Source organism: Priceomyces carsonii, assembly GCF_900007245.1.
Source record: "Priceomyces carsonii strain CBS4050 genome assembly, scaffold: Debaryomyces_carsonii_scaffold_5, whole genome shotgun sequence".
NCBI classification, from domain to species: Eukaryota; Fungi; Ascomycota; class Pichiomycetes; order Serinales; family Debaryomycetaceae; genus Priceomyces; species Priceomyces carsonii.
This window is the reverse complement of record NW_026946678.1, coordinates 48,069-67,351: the sequence shown is the minus strand read 5'-3', so window position 1 is coordinate 67,351 and position 19,283 is coordinate 48,069. Positions and strand designations below refer to the sequence as shown.

At 36.3% G+C, this 19,283-nt stretch overlaps 12 protein-coding genes across 12 annotated transcripts; 7 read left to right on the top strand and 5 right to left on the bottom strand.

Moving 5' to 3' along the window:
• Positions 1-97: 97 nt before the first annotated feature.
• PRCAT00004334001 (phytanoyl-CoA dioxygenase family protein) lies at positions 98-1,204 on the bottom strand (the record flags this gene model as incomplete). The annotated part of the gene is made up of 1 exon (XM_062954322.1): positions 98-1,204. One exon carries the CDS (start codon positions 1,202-1,204, stop codon positions 98-100), a length of 1,107 nt encoding a protein of 368 aa, XP_062811036.1.
• A 272-nt stretch (positions 1,205-1,476) lies between these two features.
• On the top strand, positions 1,477-2,373 carry PRCAT00004333001 (uncharacterized protein; the record flags this gene model as incomplete). Its single annotated transcript, XM_062954320.1, has 1 exon — positions 1,477-2,373. One exon carries the CDS (start codon positions 1,477-1,479, stop codon positions 2,371-2,373), a length of 897 nt encoding a protein of 298 aa, XP_062811035.1.
• Positions 2,374-2,422: 49 nt separating this feature from the next.
• On the top strand, positions 2,423-2,974 carry PRCAT00004332001 (uncharacterized protein; the record flags this gene model as incomplete). The annotated part of the gene is made up of 1 exon (XM_062954319.1): positions 2,423-2,974. The coding sequence occupies one exon, from the start codon at positions 2,423-2,425 to the stop codon at positions 2,972-2,974; it is 552 nt and encodes a 183-aa protein (XP_062811034.1).
• A 1,205-nt stretch (positions 2,975-4,179) lies between these two features.
• Positions 4,180-6,072, top strand: PRCAT00004331001 (uncharacterized protein; the record flags this gene model as incomplete). The annotated part of the gene is made up of 1 exon (XM_062954318.1): positions 4,180-6,072. One exon carries the CDS (start codon positions 4,180-4,182, stop codon positions 6,070-6,072), a length of 1,893 nt encoding a protein of 630 aa, XP_062811033.1.
• A 949-nt stretch (positions 6,073-7,021) lies between these two features.
• Positions 7,022-8,281, top strand: PRCAT00004330001 (uncharacterized protein; the record flags this gene model as incomplete). The annotated part of the gene is made up of 1 exon (XM_062954317.1): positions 7,022-8,281. The coding sequence occupies one exon, from the start codon at positions 7,022-7,024 to the stop codon at positions 8,279-8,281; it is 1,260 nt and encodes a 419-aa protein (XP_062811032.1).
• Positions 8,282-8,328: 47 nt separating this feature from the next.
• PRCAT00004329001 (uncharacterized protein) lies at positions 8,329-8,526 on the bottom strand (the record flags this gene model as incomplete). The annotated part of the gene is made up of 1 exon (XM_062954316.1): positions 8,329-8,526. The coding sequence occupies one exon, from the start codon at positions 8,524-8,526 to the stop codon at positions 8,329-8,331; it is 198 nt and encodes a 65-aa protein (XP_062811031.1).
• Positions 8,527-8,760: 234 nt separating this feature from the next.
• PRCAT00004328001 (uncharacterized protein) lies at positions 8,761-10,224 on the top strand (the record flags this gene model as incomplete). The annotated part of the gene is made up of 1 exon (XM_062954315.1): positions 8,761-10,224. The coding sequence occupies one exon, from the start codon at positions 8,761-8,763 to the stop codon at positions 10,222-10,224; it is 1,464 nt and encodes a 487-aa protein (XP_062811030.1).
• A 259-nt stretch (positions 10,225-10,483) lies between these two features.
• On the bottom strand, positions 10,484-10,663 carry PRCAT00004327001 (uncharacterized protein; the record flags this gene model as incomplete). Its single annotated transcript, XM_062954314.1, has 1 exon — positions 10,484-10,663. One exon carries the CDS (start codon positions 10,661-10,663, stop codon positions 10,484-10,486), a length of 180 nt encoding a protein of 59 aa, XP_062811029.1.
• A 75-nt stretch (positions 10,664-10,738) lies between these two features.
• On the bottom strand, positions 10,739-12,607 carry PRCAT00004326001 (Zn(II)2Cys6 transcription factor; the record flags this gene model as incomplete). Its single annotated transcript, XM_062954313.1, has 1 exon — positions 10,739-12,607. One exon carries the CDS (start codon positions 12,605-12,607, stop codon positions 10,739-10,741), a length of 1,869 nt encoding a protein of 622 aa, XP_062811028.1.
• A 1,286-nt stretch (positions 12,608-13,893) lies between these two features.
• PRCAT00004325001 (uncharacterized protein) lies at positions 13,894-15,462 on the bottom strand (the record flags this gene model as incomplete). The annotated part of the gene is made up of 1 exon (XM_062954312.1): positions 13,894-15,462. The coding sequence occupies one exon, from the start codon at positions 15,460-15,462 to the stop codon at positions 13,894-13,896; it is 1,569 nt and encodes a 522-aa protein (XP_062811027.1).
• Positions 15,463-15,917: 455 nt separating this feature from the next.
• Positions 15,918-17,090, top strand: PRCAT00004324001 (uncharacterized protein; the record flags this gene model as incomplete). The annotated part of the gene is made up of 1 exon (XM_062954311.1): positions 15,918-17,090. The coding sequence occupies one exon, from the start codon at positions 15,918-15,920 to the stop codon at positions 17,088-17,090; it is 1,173 nt and encodes a 390-aa protein (XP_062811026.1).
• A 1,011-nt stretch (positions 17,091-18,101) lies between these two features.
• Positions 18,102-19,244, top strand: PRCAT00004322001 (uncharacterized protein; the record flags this gene model as incomplete). Its single annotated transcript, XM_062954309.1, has 1 exon — positions 18,102-19,244. One exon carries the CDS (start codon positions 18,102-18,104, stop codon positions 19,242-19,244), a length of 1,143 nt encoding a protein of 380 aa, XP_062811025.1.
• Between the last annotated feature and the right edge of the window lie 39 nt (positions 19,245-19,283).

Genomic DNA, 19,283 nt, shown 5'->3' with positions numbered 1-19,283 from the left:
AACCATGAGATGTACTTTTCGGATTGATATCAATTATCTTTTATGTTTCTTGGAAATGTTTACACAAAGTTTTGTTATGGCGCAAATGCTTAATTTTTTAAGCTTGGTTTCCATAAGGAATGAGACCGGCAAGTTGAAGCATTCTTTTATCCATTTTTGGCAAACATGTGGGTTTAAACCTACTTTTTGGATCAATCGATCCATCTTCCCTTAAAACTGCGTTTGACTTGTAAATAATATTGTCATGAGGCCAATGAGTAGTATTTGACCACATTTGGAACGCCTTTTTTTTATGTTCAATACTTTCAGATGTTGCAAAGTACCTTGGACTGTAGGAAACGTAGACAACTGTTCTAATTTGTTTACTATTGGGACACGGTTCTTGTCCCCAGTGACATGTCCTAGAGTCCCACAAAATAACATCCCCTGGCTCACAACAAACCTTAACTTCCTCACATCCACGATTCAAAAAGAATTGCGCTTGCTCATTGGAGAATCCATAATAATCTAAAGTATCCCAATTGTCATGGTCTACTTGAGTATTGAAAAACTCTTCAAAATACTTGTGAGATCCTTTGTATACAACAAGCCCACCATCATTCGGACCGTGATTACTTAATGCGACGATGCCTTGTATACACTGAAGCCCAGTTTTGAAAGGCGACTGGTCCACATGAAGCCATTTTTCCTTAGGTTTCTTATCAGCTCGTGGGAACGTAATATTTAGAGAATCAAACGACACGAGTAACTCATCCGTTCCATAGATATCCCTGAATGGCTTTATGACCCCCTCTTCACATCTGATGTCCCACATGAATTCTTCGTGTGCAATAGCATTGCTGCAAAATACGTTAAAATCTGTCTGTGCGGGAATGTTTTCTTCCTTCCAAGTCTCTGCTTTTGAAATATCTAACTCAGTACCGAATGACGTAACCCAATTGAATGCTCTATTTTGATATTCCTTGGATTTTTCAGGAGAAATTGCTCCTTTCAATATGGCGTATCCATCCTTCAAAAAATCCTGGCGCCAGTCGTTGTAAGTTTTAGATGTTATTGTCTTCTCGGCAGTTGCAAAAACTTCATTTGGGACTTTCTCAAGACATTTACCAAATGAGAAACCAAATGTTGACTTCTGAGAGTCATTTTTTGTTATTGGAATAGGCTCAAAGTCAGGTTTTGTAAATTTTGCTTCTAAAGCTTGCATTTCTTAATGATGATGTACTTAGGCTCTAATCTAAGTTGGTTCTTGGTCCTTAAATATCAAGATAAATCTCGATTACCTAACTCGGGCGAACTCGCCCGAGCTCGCCCGAGCTGATCTGATCGGAAAAAATTTGATAGATTATCGATATCAAATTTATGTCGATAAGAATCTGTTTTTGCTTGACATGTTGTAAGCTGAATAATGAAAAGATATAAAGGCGTTTGCTTTCCCTAGGTTTATCATCTGGTGTGAGACGACTTAACATATTTGTGATGTCTTTTGATAATGTCAATTTAGTGGATGTTAAGCCGAGAAAAAACCAATATGTTTTTCTTACTGTCGTAGTATGTACTGCGATAATACATCCAACAGTAATGGGATACGATAGTATGATGATAGGGTCTATTCTCAATCTTCCACTGTATACGACATATTTTGATTTGACTCCCGTTACTATTGGGCTAAATACTGCAAGTATGTGGATGGGTCAGATTATTACATGTTTGGTTATCAATTGCTATTTTACCGATAAATGGGGGAGACGTCCAACTATATTGGTTGGTTTGCTTCTCACAATAGTGGGTGTTGCACTTCAGACCGCTGCTCAAAATATTGGAATGTTTGTGGTAGCTAGAATTATTTTGGGAGGTGGTTGTTCGGCCTGTTTGGTTGCGGCGTCGGCTTTGGTCACCGAACTTGCTCCTATTAAAAAAAGGGGCCTTTTATCTGGTCTTTGTTTTACCTGCTTTGGTTTTGGAGGTATCATAGCATCTGTTGTTACATTCGGTTCTAGGAATGTGCCTGGAACTTGGTCCTGGAGAATCCCATCTTTGGTGCAAGGCAGCTTCTCGCTATTTGCTGCTACGAGCCTAATTTTCACACCTGAGTCGCCCCAATTTCTATTGATGAAAGGCAAAAAAGAGATGGCTGTCGAAATCTTAGCCAGTTGCCAAAATGTCTCACCAGAGGCTGCCGACGCGCTAGCGGATGAATATCTCATTGAAATCGAAGAAAATTTTAATAATGGAGCACACAAAGGCTTTCCATGGTTACAGTTCTTTAAAGGTAAGGCGAATCGTCGGCGCTTGGTTATATTTTTTTCTCAGGCTGTAATCACTGAGCTCGCAGGTTCCTCAGTTGGTTCGTATTTTTTTTTCTTTATTACTTGACCTGGCGGGAGTGACTGACGTTACAAGTAAGCTTCAAGTTAACATCATTATGAGTTTATGGAGTCTCCTTGCATCAGCAGTTGGGGCCTTTGCGTTTGACTATATTGGCCGTAAAAAGCAAGCCCTCATATCTTTAAGTGGAATGGTAGCATCATTCTATATATTGGGTGGATTAATAAAAAGATTTGGTTCTGGTGAATCCGTGCATGGGCTGTATGGAGCGATTGCAATGATGTTCATATTCACTGGCTTTTATGGTTTCACTTTCACTCCATTGACAATGGCATATCCTGCCGAAATAAGTCCCATCCATTCAAGAGGTTCGGGAATTTCTCTCTTCGTTGTGATGAATTCGTCTTTTGGTTTGTTATCGAGTTTTGTTCTCCCAATAGCGATGAGCAATATAGGCTGGAAATTTTATTTTATAAATGCTTCGTATGATGTGTTGTTTCTTCCAGTGATCTATTATTTCTGGGTGGAAACGAAAAATTTGGACTTTTGCGACATCGCAGCTAAGTTTGGAGATTGTGATAATGTGGAATATGTATCAGAGGGACAACTGATCGAAGAAGTCGTAGAAATAGTGACGATGAAAACATAACAGTTGTAGTTGAGGTGCTCAGAAAGAGCTAGATTGTTTATTAAATATTTCATCTATAGAAGAGATGAAATCAGGTTCATTATTATCAGGGCGTCCTTAAATAGAAACAGTAATCTGGAGATGAATTAACGTGCAGATTCTTCTTTTATTGCGTTGAACTATTGTAAAGAGTAGAACTTTTCTTCAGGGGAGAAAGTTGTTATTGTTCAAATCAATCTCACACACATGGTAAGCACAATACACGAAATCATGGCAAACAATAATGTATACAATCCTTAACACCTTACGTATACTTTTCTTTAAAACTGCAGCTCGTTAAGTATACTTATTTCCCAGAATGTCGATCATGTGATGAGAATATCGCAAATCTAAAAGTATAGTTCTAAGTAATCCTGCATGCTTCAATAAGGTATTGGATGCAATCGTACTTACCACATGACATCTTATTCTTTGTGCTCTTCAAAAGTATTGTTCTACAATTAGCTTTCTGATTTCTTTAATTCGAAGTTACTGAATAGAATCCGCTTTCCAGATATTATCTTATTCACATGCACATGCTTTACTGTCTTATAAAGACTTCGTGAACAAGATTTTACCTTAGCTTTCAATTATTGGGTTTGAGAACTGTTTAGCCCAACCCCCATATCAGTGGATTCTGATGACATCAGTAATGAAAGACAAAAATGTTGTGAAGTCTTTTTATCCGGCTTCGCAGTTCATTAAAAGCACGTTTCATTTGTCAAAATGAGAACGAAGAACAAAGAAAAGTAGTAAGGTTAGAAAAAATTCGGAATGCCAAGAGAAAATCCTATTGATGCACCATTTTTTCTATTTGTAAACGGCAAATTTAAAGTTACGAGTTAACTTCAAGTCAAAATTTTGAATAACAAAAAAGGTAGACAAGGTTCGAAATCTTTTGAAAGTATGCCAAGAAAGATTCTCACTGGATTTGCATTTTTAAACAAATGAATGAACCAATCCTCGGCCAGAGAACTCAATGAACAAATAAGGGTTGAATGTAAATCCGAATTGAGAAATAAGATGCTGCAAGGCTGATCGGAAAGATTATCAGATCAATCATTAGACTTCTCTGGGTACACATATCTTGGCAAATCAAGCTGCACAATAATTATATGAGAATATAAAAAGTAATATCATTGTGATGACTTGTAGTTTTCTGAAGTTCTGTCTTTTTGTTAAAGGAAATGCTGGAATTGAAGTCTCAAGAAAAAAAGGAATCAGATTCTGACCTTGAAAGGTTTTCATCGAAAAAGGATTCTCTTTCGAAGCTTGAACAGTCAGAAAATGACGAAGATAGCTACAATGAACCTTTAGAATTCAAGAAGTCTAGGGGAGTCCTTCTTATTGAATCTGTTAAAGATTTAATAAAAGAAGAAAAAGGTGGGAACAAAGTGAAATGGATTTTGATAGTTTCAATATTGATTCTCTCATGGTCGGTGGGTTTGGACCTGTCTACGACAAAGAATTACGAAGTATATGCGACGTCATATTACAATCACCATACCTTAATTGCTACCCTAGGAATTGCTACGAAGATTATAAATGCAGTTGGCCAACTATTTTTTGCTAAATTCTCCGATGTCACCTCTAGACCCACCACCTACGCTGTCGCTTTGTTATTGTATGTCATTGGATTCATCATAATCCCTACAAGCTCGAATATATCGTCTTATATTGTCGGTAATGTATTTGGTAATCTTGGAAGATCCATCTTAAGTCTTATTAATGTATATATCGTTGGTGATCTTACCCCATTGAAGTGGCGTTGTTTCGGTATTGCTACCTTATCGTCACCTTACATAATACTATCCTGGTTTTCTGGCCTCGTCGTGAAGGATATCCTTGAAAAAAACTGGAAATGGGGTTACGGAATGTTTACAATTATTGTTCCAGTCTCCTTGTTACCTGGTATGATTAGTCTTTATTATTATCAAAGGAAAGCTCAGAAATTAGGAATAGTTGAAGAGAAGTCAAAAAGGTTTGGGATTAAGGTGAAACAAGATGCTGAGGGCTGGACACAGACCCTTATCGGTTCTTTTAAAGAAATCGACGTGATAGGCTTACTTCTCTTGGCTACAGGGTTGAGTCTTATTCTTTTACCTTTGTCTTTGTACAAAACAGCTCAAAATGAATGGAAAAATCCCAGTATAGTTGCCATGTTTGTTGTCGGTGGCATTATTTTGATCGCATTCGTTTTATTCGAGATATATGTTGCACCGTTCCCATGCATGCATAAACTGAATTTCAATCGGACAGTCATTACTGAGATTTGTTTCAATATTTTCTATTTTATGTCTTCCGCTTTACGTGAAACTTACTTATCTTCATTTGTCTGGATATACATGGACTGGAACAATAGAAACTGGACGTACTTCAATAACATTGTGATAGTTTCCAAAAGCTTTTTTGGACTCTTCGTGGGCTTACTTCACAGATTTACTCATCGTTATAAGTACTTGCAAATTATAGGAATTTGTATCGAAATTATTTGTGCAGGTGTATGGGTTAGTGTGAGAGATGGCAATTCCGGCACAGGCAAACTAGTTGTATTGCAAATATTTTTGGGTTTGGGAGGATCCATGAGTGTTTACAGTTCTCGTACGGCAATTCAAGCAGCAGTTTCTCATCAACATATGGCAGTAGCCTACTCAATTCTCATGTTATTCTCCAGTATAGGAAGTGCAATTGGTAGTGCAATTGCAGCAGCTATATGGAATAGTAAAATGCCAACGAACTTGAGAAACTACATGCCAGAGAGCGTTTCTGATAAGCAGGTATTTAAGTTTTTTAGCGATTTGAGCGCCCTTCGTTCATATCCTATGGGCTCTGAAATTAGGGATTCTGCTATCGAAGCGTATGTTGATACCATGCATTATCTATTATGCTCCTCATTGGGAATTCTATTTATTTCCTTCTTGGTTTGCTTCGCTCAAAAAAATTACTATTTAGGAAACGGACAGAATGCTATTGAGACTACTGAAGACAATGAACAAGCTGAGGACGACAGATTTTCTAAGTTTATGGGACGTTTAAAATTACCGGAGAGCATTTTTGGTAAATTTTCTACGACTTCATAACTATGATATTGGTTTTGCTTACAGGGCAAAATCATGCTCCAGAATGTTTTAATTTAGAAAAGCGAATATGTGTATGATTACATAGCTTACAATGATCCAGGTCTCCATTTTGAACGCTTTAAAGCAAGCACTCAACTCGGCACCCAAGGATTTACCGCCTTGAATGATATTCTACGTGATTTATATTACCCAAGTAATTAATCTACTATCCATAGTGAAGAAAAGTAAATTTCGTGGAAAATTTAAATTATTTTTTAAGATTCTTTTAAAATTAAATTTTTTATGCCGTCTATTGATTTAAATAACATGATTTGCATTCTTTCCAAAAAAAAAATTGTTATGGAAGAGCTAGAACAATTTGCTTTCTCACGTTTGAAAATATTTGGTGTAGTTTGTCGTAGACATAAACCTGACAGATTGATATTTGGACTGATCAAAGTGCCTCCAATTGGCTTTCTAAAGGAGATCGTATAAAAATATGAACATCTCAATAATCTCAAAAAAAAAAAAGATTATATTGGTATACTTCGAGGAGACTTTGTTGTTCATTGTTTCTTATGGACACCAATTTCTCCTCTATTCTCTGACCGAAAAGAGCTATCAACTCAAAATAGTGTGAAAAATCATTTTGTTCTAATTTTTGATTAATGTTACAACAATTTTGAGAGTAAGAATGCAGCTGAACTGGAGGGCTCTATTACTATCACTTACATTAATCAGGAGCAAAATGATGTTGACAACACAAGTGACACATCGAGGGCGTATGTAAGTATCAGGAGGATTACCGAAGTCGTCTGTTATCGAGTGTGCATTTCATTTTTTTATCGCACGCGCATTGTCGGCATAAATGACCGAAGTTTGAGTATCAGCGTATTGATAAATAGCTTAATGGTACTGAATATGAAAGCCGGCTTTGATACAAAAATGTTAGATCAAATACAGTTAAAACATGCCTCTAAATAATTTAAAAGTAGTAGGTCTTAATTGCGGTACTAGTGTTGATGGTATTGATTTGGCAGTGGTGAGCATAGAAATCGAAAAATTGGATACGGAGAACAAAATTGTTGATCTTGCAGTGAAGTTATTACATTATTTCGAAATCCCAATGGAGCATGCTGCTAAAAGGAGAATTTTGAATGCTTGCATTCCGGGGACACCTATATCTACTGCAGAGCTCTGTGACATGAACTTTGCCATTGGTGAAATATTCGGCAATGCTACACTCAATAGTGGATTCGATATCAAGAAAGTAGATTTGATAGCTAGCCATGGTCAAACTATTTGGCACGAGCCACGCGGTGCCATCCGAAATTCTACATTGCAGCTCGGTGAGCCTGCTGTAATTGCAAATATTAGTGGTAAGACTGTGATAAGTGGTTTTAGGTCAGCAGAAGTTGCAGTTGGAAGACAAGGAGCACCAATATGCGGATTTTTGGAGTCAGCGATACTTCTGAATCATGAACTTGTAAGGGTGAGCCAAAATATAGGAGGAATTGGCAATGTAACTGTAGTGGATCCTAAACAGCAATTTTTTCAATTTGACACTGGTCCTGGGAACATGTTAATAGACAGCGCCGTGAGGATTCTAACGGGCGAAGCGCAGCAGTTCGATATTGATGGGAAAATTGGGGAACTGGGAGAGGGCCAAATTGATCTGGCCTTTGTGGAAGATTTTTTGAAGAATGAATACTTTAGCCTCATGCCACCAAAAACTACAGGACGAGAGTTATTTGGTGATAACGTTAGTGCGAAAGTAGTGAAATCACTTCAAGACAAGGGCCTAAGCCAAGAGGCAATTGTTGCAACAATGACTCGAATTACCAGTGAAAGTATTGCTAGAGCTTACGAGTCACTAGTTATACCACAGATTTCCTCAAAGAAAATCGATGAGATATATCTTTGCGGCGGTGGAGCACATAATCCGAATATTTTAAAGCATCTTAGGAATAGATTTCCACATACAACAATACAGAAAATTGATAAAATAGCACCAATATCGGCAGACGCAAAAGAAGCGGTTGCGTTTGCAGTATTGGGTTATTTGACATTAAATAATATTCGCCTCCCTATCCCTCGATTCTCTGAATCTGATACTAAAGTAACTTTAGGTAATATCACCCCCGGTGAAAATTTTGGATCTTTAATGGCCAAATTAGAACTAGCAGATGTTCCATTAACTTTAGGTAACATAAAAATATCGACTAACTAAAGACTATAAATATATTATTTTTAATAAATTTCAAATGACTTGAATCTTTATATTTTTACGTATTTTGTTGAAATCTTGTGTGATAATTCCACAGAAAGTTTTAAATTTTTTATTCTAAAACCATAAGCACCAGCATATATTAAAAAATTCAAGTCAGAAGTCTCAGCGTTGATTGTCATTTTCAATTCTCTTCTTCTTTCCTCTTCGAGCCTGGGGAGAAATAATCGGATTTGTAAAATATCCATATATCTGACATCGCGGTTAATTTGCGGGGGGTCTATCAGCTTTCGGCTAAATTCGCCGACAGATCACTACGATCTTATCTTTGAAGTAAGGAAACGAGAAGTTATCAAACAAACAATAGTAGCCTCGTTTAAGGGATTTCTTCCCCCCGTTGAAACGGGTAGTATAAAATAGCATTGGAAATCCCCTTTGAGTTCATTAGACACTCATAACAGGAACTAGTTTATGTTAACAGGATGAGTGAAAAGAAGAGCCTTAAAAGAAAGCTTCTAAAATTTTTTTGGACAGATATTTTTGAAAGTCGAGAAGAGCAAAGGCTCATTGCTAAAGTAGATGCTTTCATCTTATCATATTGCTGTATTTCTTACTTCATCAACTATTTGGATAGGTCTGCTCTTGCAAATGCATACGTGACGGGTATGCAAGAGGACCTCAACTTGAAAAGTAATGAGTATAATATTATCAATACTTGCTTGACTGTTGGATACATAATCTCTATGCCACTACATGCTATACTTTTGCAAAAGATTCCACCCAGATACTATTTTCCGATGAACCAGATTCTTTGGGCAACTTGCACAATGTGCACAGCTGCATGTAAAACTTTCTCCACCGTTTGTGTTGCCCGCTTCTTCTTAGGCATTTTTGAGCTGAGTACTTTTTCTGGTACAATATATATCCTTGGTTTTTGGTTAAAAAAAGATGAAATAGGAAAAAGAATAGGAGTTTTCGCTGCATCTGGAGTTGCTGGTTCCATGATTTCAGGTTATATTCAAACAGCTATTCATGAGAGTTTAAATGGCAGACTCGGCCTTGCAAGTTGGAAATGGATGTTTATAATTGATGGTTTAGCTGTGTTTCCACTCTCCATCTACGGCGTCCTATTTTTTCCCGACACCCCAACGACGACCACGATGTTTTACTTCAAAAGATCAGAACTAGAAATTGCAAAAAATAGGTTGCCACCTCCCAAGCCAAATACAAAGTTGAATTGGAACCTCTTAAGAAGGGCGCTTTTAGATTGGAAACTTCCAACTCTAAGCATGTTGTGGGTTATTGGTGGTGCCTTGGAAGCAATCTCAAACCAATCTTGTATGATTTTGGCTCTAAAAGCGGAAGGTACATTTTCTATTGCCCAAATTAATGAGTGGCCAACTGCTATAAATGGTATTGCTATATTTACAATATTGGTTGCTGCTGTATATAATGATGCTTTGCCTAATCTGAAATGGCAATTTGTTAGCGTATTAGGCGCTTTGCAACTCATATCAGCTTCAATATTATTAAAATGGGATGTCTCCTTAGGTGGCAGGTTATTTGCCTATTACCTAGCTGGAACATCATATGGAGGTCAAACGATTTATTTCGCCTGGGCGAATGAAATTTGTCAAGGTGATGATCCCTTGAGAGCATTAACTTTGTATTGTATGAACATGTTTTCTTCAATATTATTTTGCTTTTGGGGTACACTCCTTTATCCCGCAGACGACGCTCCAAAATACCACAAAGGTATGATTACTTCAATTATAATTTCTATATTGCTTGTAATATGGGCCCTTATTACCAAAGTCTTAAAAGATAAGCAAGATAAAGAAGACATAACAAAAAAATTAGAGGAAGACATGGTTGACTCTGAACCAGGGAGCATTGAAGAGGAACACTTAGTAGAGCTCACTTGTCCAAGTGAGAAAAAAGTATAGGATGGTTAATTGATGCTCGTATTCATCTATTACTCTATTTTACTACAATAAGCGAATTCATGGAACTTGCATACTACATATAATGCGCGTACAAAAAGCGAGGGTTAAGTACAATAATTGGCACACGATGGTATATTTGCGGCTATTGTTGAAATGATTAGTTTGACTTCGATGTCGATACCTTTTCAAATTTTTTCCCTTCAAAAGCATTTAAATGTAGCAAAATTGGGAAATTTTTTGTTATTAGAAAGCTATCAAATTACACAATACTTTGAGATAAAGAAGAAACTACCCATTCTGTGACGAATCTGAAATATTTACCCAACTTCAGTACTTTAATGTTATCTCTTGAGTGTATCGAAATGAAGATAGATATTTTCCACTTCTGAATTGCCGCAACATACTTTCTTTTTTTATCATTAAGGGACAAAGGTAACATAATGTAACATCAAAAAGACTTGAGTCTATATGTTGTTGGGGTTGGTCATATATATTTATATATATCTAGCATATTTCAGGTCCTAGCTTTGTTACCTAACAATTGTAAAATATCGTCACAAGTTTTTAAATCTTTTTCAATTAAGGGAGAATGACGGCCAAACTTCTCAAGATTGAGTTGAATCAAAGGAGCTTTACTCAGAACTCTAGAAATGTCAGCTTCCTCCTCAAAATCATCCAAGATTGAAATAGCTTCGTCCAATATTTTCATTGAGATCAGCAAGTCATGGCATACCCCTGGTGTAAGTTCATCTATTGACATGCTCGAGAATAATTCTATGGCTCTCACAGCAGAATCGACAGACTTCCTAAGAATAGATTTTGCTATAAAATTCTCTGAAATATCAAGATCGGTGAGGTTTATATGGTGAATTAGGAGATGATAGACGAAAACAAGACAAATATAATAGGTCAACTTTAATGAAGTCATTTCAGGACCCCTTTCTTCCAAGAACATACACTCCTCCCATTGTATATCAACAGTCAATGACAGTCTCCACTTTTTTAAATCAGACTCAAATTTTGATATAGCCAGAAAAATATTGTCAGTGGTAAATTTACCAACATTCACCAAGACTGCAATTGTCTTATCTTTGATGTTGGAAAGCAAAACATTTGTCATAAAACAGAAAGTATAAAATGTAACAGAATCTCGCGGAAACTTTGTAGAGCATGCAGAGGGCAAATCCAAACAATTTTGTAATTGAGACAACGGAGATGTCTCAATATTGACCATTCTTTGAAAATCTCTTTCCATTCTCAACGATATCCAAAAGAACCTAATCAACTTTTCTTTTTCGTCTTCAGAAACGGATAGACCTGATAATTCAGTGTTTCTTTGTTTCAATAATAAGCAGTATAACTGTGTAGAAGAATGTTTCAATTCAATGTAATGAGAGGTCAAATCCCCAATTTTAAGAAAATAGAGACAAAATAAGAGTTGAATGCACACAGTTGCAGATCCGGGTTTTTCGCAAGTAATTAGTCGCTCTTTCATGGCAAGAGCTAACCATAAGTAGCTCCAACCTGGAGGCGCAGGAAGATTTTTGGCACCCTCTTGTTTATACTCGTCACTTGTCCAATAAGGAACAGCTACTAAATTTTTCAGATCACCTGAACTTGAAACGGACCCTAACGCCAAAACCATTAACAAGATACAGCTTCGACACGAGCTATGAAGTCCCATAGTAGACATTTCATTTTGAATATTACCTAGTTGATCTTCACATACCAAAGGATAAACTGGATAGATGTAGTTCAAATACGATTGGATAAAATTCTCAACTAAAGATGTTGAGAAAACATTGTTGTATTGAAGGGTCGAATCGTCAAGTCTTCCCTTATAAGAGTATTTATCTTCTTCTATTAAGAACTCTTCACAATTCAAAGATAAATAACATGAGTTGAGAGAGAGTTTCGCAGACGTTCTGAGCTTTGCCATCAGCGTGCTCAAATTCGGAATTAAATACATATTCTGTCCTAAAATTTCGGAATTTTGCTCCTCATTGGTCACCAAATCAGCTAGGTTGTCTATCTCAGCCGATATACTATTTGAGGGAAAGAAGTTACTCCAACTTGATTCCACTTCAACCTTTGGCCGCTTTGCAGACCAAGAATCATTTAGCAGCAGCAGTTCTCCCACTCTGCGACCATTGAAGCTGCCTTGCTGTTCCATCGCTTGGAACCTCTTCTCAATATTCTCAATTTTGAGGTGGATATCGTTGATCGACTTCTCTAATTTCGATGGAGTGGCTTGCTTGTAGTGGCAAGTAATACCGCGTTTTAAGCATAAAGAGCAAGAAGGGTTTCCTTCATCGCATCTTGTCTTCCTTTGGCGACAATATTCGCAAGCATTGGAAGCTCTCAATCTTTTACTTCCTACCATTTGTAGACAGATGATGCATTCTCTTTTTCCCTAAACAATGAAAATAAATTAAAATAAAAAAAAAAATTGACTATGATCTGCAATTCTTTTTGTTTTTTTTTTGTTTTTCCAAATTATGGTAATCAAGCCAGACAACTTAAAGGTACATAAATTTATTGGGAGATGTTAATTGATGGTTCTGAATAAGAGATACTACAATCTCAAAGAAAATTGAGTCAGGAAATCATCTAGCAACAAAAGCCATCATTTTTGTGGCGCTCTATTGGTCCACAGTAATTTCTCCAAAGGTTGCCAGGTTCGGGTGAGAATTTCCATCTTCCCCGATACAACAGAATCTAGCTTTGATTCGCATATGGAAAATGCTATGGGTTAATTTCATTGATCATAAGTCGTGATTGGCTCAAGAGATGTATACTGCCAAGTTGATCTTTATATCTCAATGAAAAAGCTAATGCGAAGTGGAATTAAAGATGAGTCAGTTTCATGAATAAAAGTACTACTGTTTAATCATATGTTAATAGTGACTTAGATCCTGGGATCTAAGAGCCGAATATATTATTATTCCAGAATGAGCTGAAATGGCAATTCAAATTAGAAATCCAAATATTGCGTTCTCTACTTGAATCTAAGAGTCACCTTGAAGATTCTTTCTGAAAAGTCTTTTTGATGTAATTAAGTAATTTGAATTGCTTCATAATATATACCAAGCCTTTCTGTACATATATTAGAATATCTTTAATAGAGAGATCTGAGCATTTTCATAAACCTTGAAGCATAAATTTACTTTTCTTTGAAATTAATCATGTTCCTGACTTTTTAAGAACAAAAATCTTCTCATTATCATCATCTGATTATTAGGTTTGATTTATTTTCATTCATTATCATAGAATTTTTAGGTATAGTCTGAGCTCTTGATATTGCATCTGTTGGCAAACTCTCTGCACTATCAGTAGTTCTTAGCAAAGCACGTGAAAGAATTTTTTGCGGCAATTTTTTTTCAAATAATTGATTTATTTTTCAGTATTGTTACCGACCCTTCCCTCATCCAAAGCATAAAATGTAACTTGTTACTGCGTTTAAAGTGAATTCATTGACTCAGAAGAACTTGTGTCCTAAAATTTAAGTATTATATTTTGGATAAATCTCTCAAGCTTTGTAATATAGCTCTATTTTCTGTGCATCAAATATAGTAACGTATGATATAGTTAAAAGATGGGCTAATGGTTGCTTCACCTAAGTCAAATTCCTCTACTTCAAACTCTATTTCTTAGATGGAATATAGAGAACTATGAAAGCTGAGAGATAGCCTTACTTTTTCTATATTCATTCCAACCAAGAAGCGCAGCAACAGCAGCATACCAAAAAGCGAAAAAAGCTGATATGTAGTGACCTGTTTGAACGTAAGGCTGTTTATCTGTTCTAAACCATATAGGGTTTACAATGCAGTTAGCTGTGAAAGAGTAAATATTGATTCCTCCTGTCACAATTGCTTTCAATCTAAAGTTATATTCAAAGTACTCTTGAGCATAAGCCCAATAGAGACCTGCAGTTCCCAAAGCCCAAGATGTGTTTAAGTATAAAAAGAACCTAAAACCTCTATGGTGAGGATAAACAGGAGTTGACGCTAGAATAATTGTTACCACAAAAGAAATCAATCCAGCTAGGACAATTGGGGGCCACCTCTTTCCTCTTAGAAAAGTATCTGAAGACCAACCTGTAACAATAGCTACAAGGTATTGCACAGCATATAATATCGAGTTGAAGTTATTTATTTGGGGGACCGAATAGCTACCTTCTTTTATCGTGTTCCAACCTTCAATCCAAAAAATAAATGTTACCATTGAAAGCGATACAATATCTTGTGATACCCCAAAAAACCAAAAAGCCCAAACTTCCCAAGTAGTGAACACTTCTTTAATATCATTAAGGCTAAAGTTGTATTTCTCATTTCTTGATTCTGGCTTTCTCGATTGTAAATACTCTATCTCATCTTCTGAGAATACCAAGCCAGGAGTAGCCCTGCTTAAAATGTCGGGAAAGAATATTATCTGGGGAACTAAAACCCCCAAACTGATGACCCCATCTATGATAAAAGTCCAAGACCAACCCTCTCTTCCGAGCTTTCCGTCTAAATGAGTGTAGGCCCCGCTTTGGATATAACTGGCAAACATGGAACCTAGGGCAGTTGAGCTTTGTAACAACACATTTCTTCTAGCTAATTCTTCCTTTGTATAATAAGATCCCAATAAGAAGGAAAGTGCTGGATAGTGACCACACTCGAATGCTCCTAATAACGTTCTTAGGACAATCATTTGTGTAGGAGATTTTATTGAACTAAAGCACATAGTAACTATTATCCAAGCAACTTCAATCGATATGACTAGCCATTTAGTACTGTATCTAGCCATAAGATATCCGAAAGGGTATCCAAAAACAATGCTTGCAATATTATAACCATTATTCGCCCAATTTAATTGAATGGTAAGTTCATAGCCTTTTTTTTCAAAGTAGTCCAGCATTCCACTAACGTAAGCAGATGTTAAATTTGTCTTGTCGATGTATTTTATGAATGTAGATACGGTCGCGAATAATAATAGCGTTAAGTCGAGTTTCCTAATAATTTTGACGTGCCTTTTATCGGGATGTCCCCATGTATCCCAAACAAGGCTCTTCCATGTATTCTTGTGTTCAATGATAGGATGAGAATATGCCTCTTGAGTCACGATCTGAAACTCAGGTGCCTTTAATGAACTCAGACCATCAAGGCTTTCCGAAATATTCTTTTTCTGAAGGGTAGTATCATCGCTCTCATTTTCAGAAATTTCTTTAGCTTGAATACTATTTGCGGTACCCATTTTGGCTCTAACCTTTGTCAATTAAGTTGGGCTTGCAAGGTTATCTTATATATTCTGATAGTTACAAGCATATGTTAGAATGGCTATTATGGCGAGTTTTCAAAAATTTTTTGTTCTATTTCAATCTTGCAGCCACAATAGCGGTAAAGTCGTCTCTTCCCCCGCTGAAAAGGAAAATTTTAACCGAATTGTCATTTTTGCTATTTCTGACGCGATGCCAAGTTAAATTCCAGTTTATGAATGCAAGATCTAGATTATGTGACCAGTCAAATCACCGAAGGATATCTAACTATTTTTCATTCCCCGTCTTATGTAGGGGCTTTGACTAAAATACAATTATAGACTCTATGGCGCAATCTCTAACGTTCTGTGGCACTTTACAGTAGGCGCATACCTCAAAGATATATGGTTTAGCAGAAATACTGAGAAAGGAAAGTAAAATTCTTTTATTGAGTATGGCGATAAGAGACAGTTTAAAGGATAGAATAATTTCTGATGATCCTAGTAAATTGCAAGGGATTTATGGCTCTTCAATTTTAACACTTGAAAAGCAGCCGACTTCAAGACAATTTGATGGAGTAGATTTTCCCTACATTTTGAAACTTGATTTTAATGAAGATTTAGAGAATTCACTCAGTTTTTTTAAAGATATTTCATCTCAAGGTATCTTTGACGATTTAATTTTCAAACATGGCGCCGTTTTGATAAAAAATATTGGTCACTCTAGTGCTGCCCATTTTTCGAAATTAATCACTGCAATAGAAGAAGGAAGAGGTAACAAACCTTATCAGCAGATTGGTCTTGCCGGAAAGAGGCACGAAAAAGCAAAGAATGTATTTACAGCTAACGAAGGTCCTCCAAGTATAAGGTTCTACCAACACAACGAATACGCCAGATATACACATTTTCCACCATATATTCACTTTTTCTGTAGCGAGGCCGCCACACAAGGAGGAGAAACGCCATTGGGGCATTCTGCAGAGCTTTTTGAAAAGGTTTATGAAGCAATGCCAGAATTTATCGAAGAGTTAGCCCAAAGAAGGATTAAAAGCTCGCAAAATTATCCCAGCAAATTATCGAAACGAAATTTTGAAGGGAATGAATTCCATTGGGAAGACGCTGATGCATTCGGTCATTTTATCAAAGATGGAGATTCTCGAAAAGTTCAAAAAGAAAAGGCCGAGGTAATGATCAGAAAATTGACTGATGATTTTACTTGGAATGAAGATGAATCCGTAACAATTCATCAACATGTTCCACCTATTAGAGTTCATCCCGTTTCAGGCAAACCAATTTTTTTCAACGGACTAGTTGGCCGCTTTGGTACTGCCAGAGATAAAGAAGCGTTGGACCCTCCATACATTGGTAATGATGGTGGGTATTATGCACCTATCGCCTTTAGCGATGGTGAGTTAATACCTAAAAATAAACTTTTAAAAATTTTAGAAATTTCTTTACTGCTAGAATTTAATCATAAGTGGGAAGATGGTGATTTAGTTCTTGTAGATAACTATCAAGTATCCCATGGAAGACTTCCCTGGTATGATGGTAACAGAGTTATTTTGGTCAGCATGTGGGACAATGGAGAAAACCGGCCAAAAGAGTGGAATCCAAAGCTCTCCGCATGAAACATTCAGTATACCTTAATTATGCCTTTGAACTGCTGAATTGTTTGCTGTCGCACTTCATCTGTTTTTTTTTAGTCTTGAATCTAAAAGTTTGTTTGTCGTCTGCTTTCCTTCATTTATGCTCAGTTACCGTTAATAATTTCTTTTTTAGAATTAATATTTAATATCATTTTCTTAAGTTTGAAAATATCTTGAAGATAACAATTTATATATTAATTGAAAAAAATTGATAAGCAAGCTTTCTGTCATCACAAGGTATCTTTTTAATTTAAAGGACGGGCAAGTGCCGACCTTTTGAGAATAACAAAGCAGTTCAACAAGCAATTAGCTTTCAATAACCATTTTAGAGGGAATGTATAAAATTTAAACTTTTCTTTATTTAACCACTTCAAAACATTATGGCATCCTAAATGGGACCAAATAAGAGGATAAACTGTGGTTTTTCGTTTCTGAAAAAGTGCCGATTTACAGTTTCTGATTTCTGTGGATCCTGTTTTTTTAGTAAAATGCACGAGAAAACTTGCAGCAAGAGATTTTTTGCCCAGTTAATTCTATGTTTAAAGACTCAATCAATAGGATGCCCCCAGTACACACTAATAAAATATAGAAGGCATCTCACCCACTTAATTTTTTTTTTAGGTTTCCCGAGATAAGATGACTACAGGTAGAGTAGAATCTGTTGCTGTCATTGGAGGAGGTCCTGCAGGTCTTGCAACTCTACATTCATTACTTTCTGAAAAAAGCTTCAAAAAGATACAATTGTTTGAAAGAAAAGAGCAAGCAGGTGGCTTATGGTAAGTTAAAAATTTCCCTTTATCGTATTCTCCATACTAACTTCAAAGGGTGTATGATGAGATACCTGAGGAATTGACATTAGTAGACGAAAAGGAGAATACCAGAGATATAGAAATTCCCAACAATCTTCCCAAAAAATATCCTACGCAGGGATTTCCTAAAGGTTTCAAGTCTGCAGCATACGAATACTTAGAAACGAATGTTCCGGATCCTTTGATGTCTTTCTCTTATTCTAGAATCAAGGAACAGAGAACCGATCACTCTATTAAGCTATTCGGCCCTGATCATCCGTTCAGACATATCACTATAGTAAAGGATTTCATCCAAAAAGAGTTCAAACAGTACGAGAATCTAGTGAAATATAACACTTCTGTTGAATTGATCGCTAAAAGGGCTACGAAGTGGGTTGTCACTTTAAGAGAGTTTAACAGAGACAAGGATAACCAAGACTATTGGTATCAGGATTCTTATGATGCCGTAATTGTTGCCAATGGACACTATTCGATCCCAAATATACCAAATCTTTTAGGGTTATGTGAAGCTCAGAAGGTAAATAGGGGCTTAATTCAGCACACCAATTCATTTCGAAATATCGATGATTATATTAATAAAAGAATTCTTGTGGTAGGAACAGGTATATCATCTATAGACTTGGTTAGCGATATTTTACCCGTTGTAAAAAGCCCTCTTTTTGTATCGTCGAGAGGTGAGAAGCCAAGAAACGATTTTAATGACTCTTTCAAAATAAATGAGAATCTTAAAATTAAACCTGAAATAACAAGAATAGATGTATCCGAAAATAAAGAAAAATTGATAGTATATTTCGAAGATGGCACATCGCTCGAAGAAATCGACAAGCTAATACTTGCAACAGGATATGTCTATGATTATCCCTTCTTCAAAGACAATGAAATTATCGTTAATAGTAATAATCGAGTGGAGAATTTGTTTCAGCACATATTCAAAATCGGTGATCCAACTTTGTCCTTTGTTGGAATAGTTATTGCTTCTATCACATTTAGGATTTTTGAATACCAATCTACTTTGATAGCAAGGGTTCTTGCTGATAGGTCGAATCTACCCAGCCTTGAAAAGCAAAAGCAATGGGAATTAGAATTATTGTGCAAAAAAGGGAACTCTCCAGCCTTCCATGCTATTCCTCCAGATTATCAAACTTATTATGAAGATTTAATAAGATTGGCAGGAAAAGGTAATGGAATTGGGCACCAGCTTCAGCCTTTCGAAGAATCATGGCTTGAGATTCTAGATAGAGCCAAAAAATTAAAGCTAAAATATTGGAGCCGCAATAATGTTTCGTCTCACGATAGGCTCGATTCAAATTCTGAAGCTACACTATAATTTCGAAAATACACTAGGGACAAAAAAAACAGCATTTAA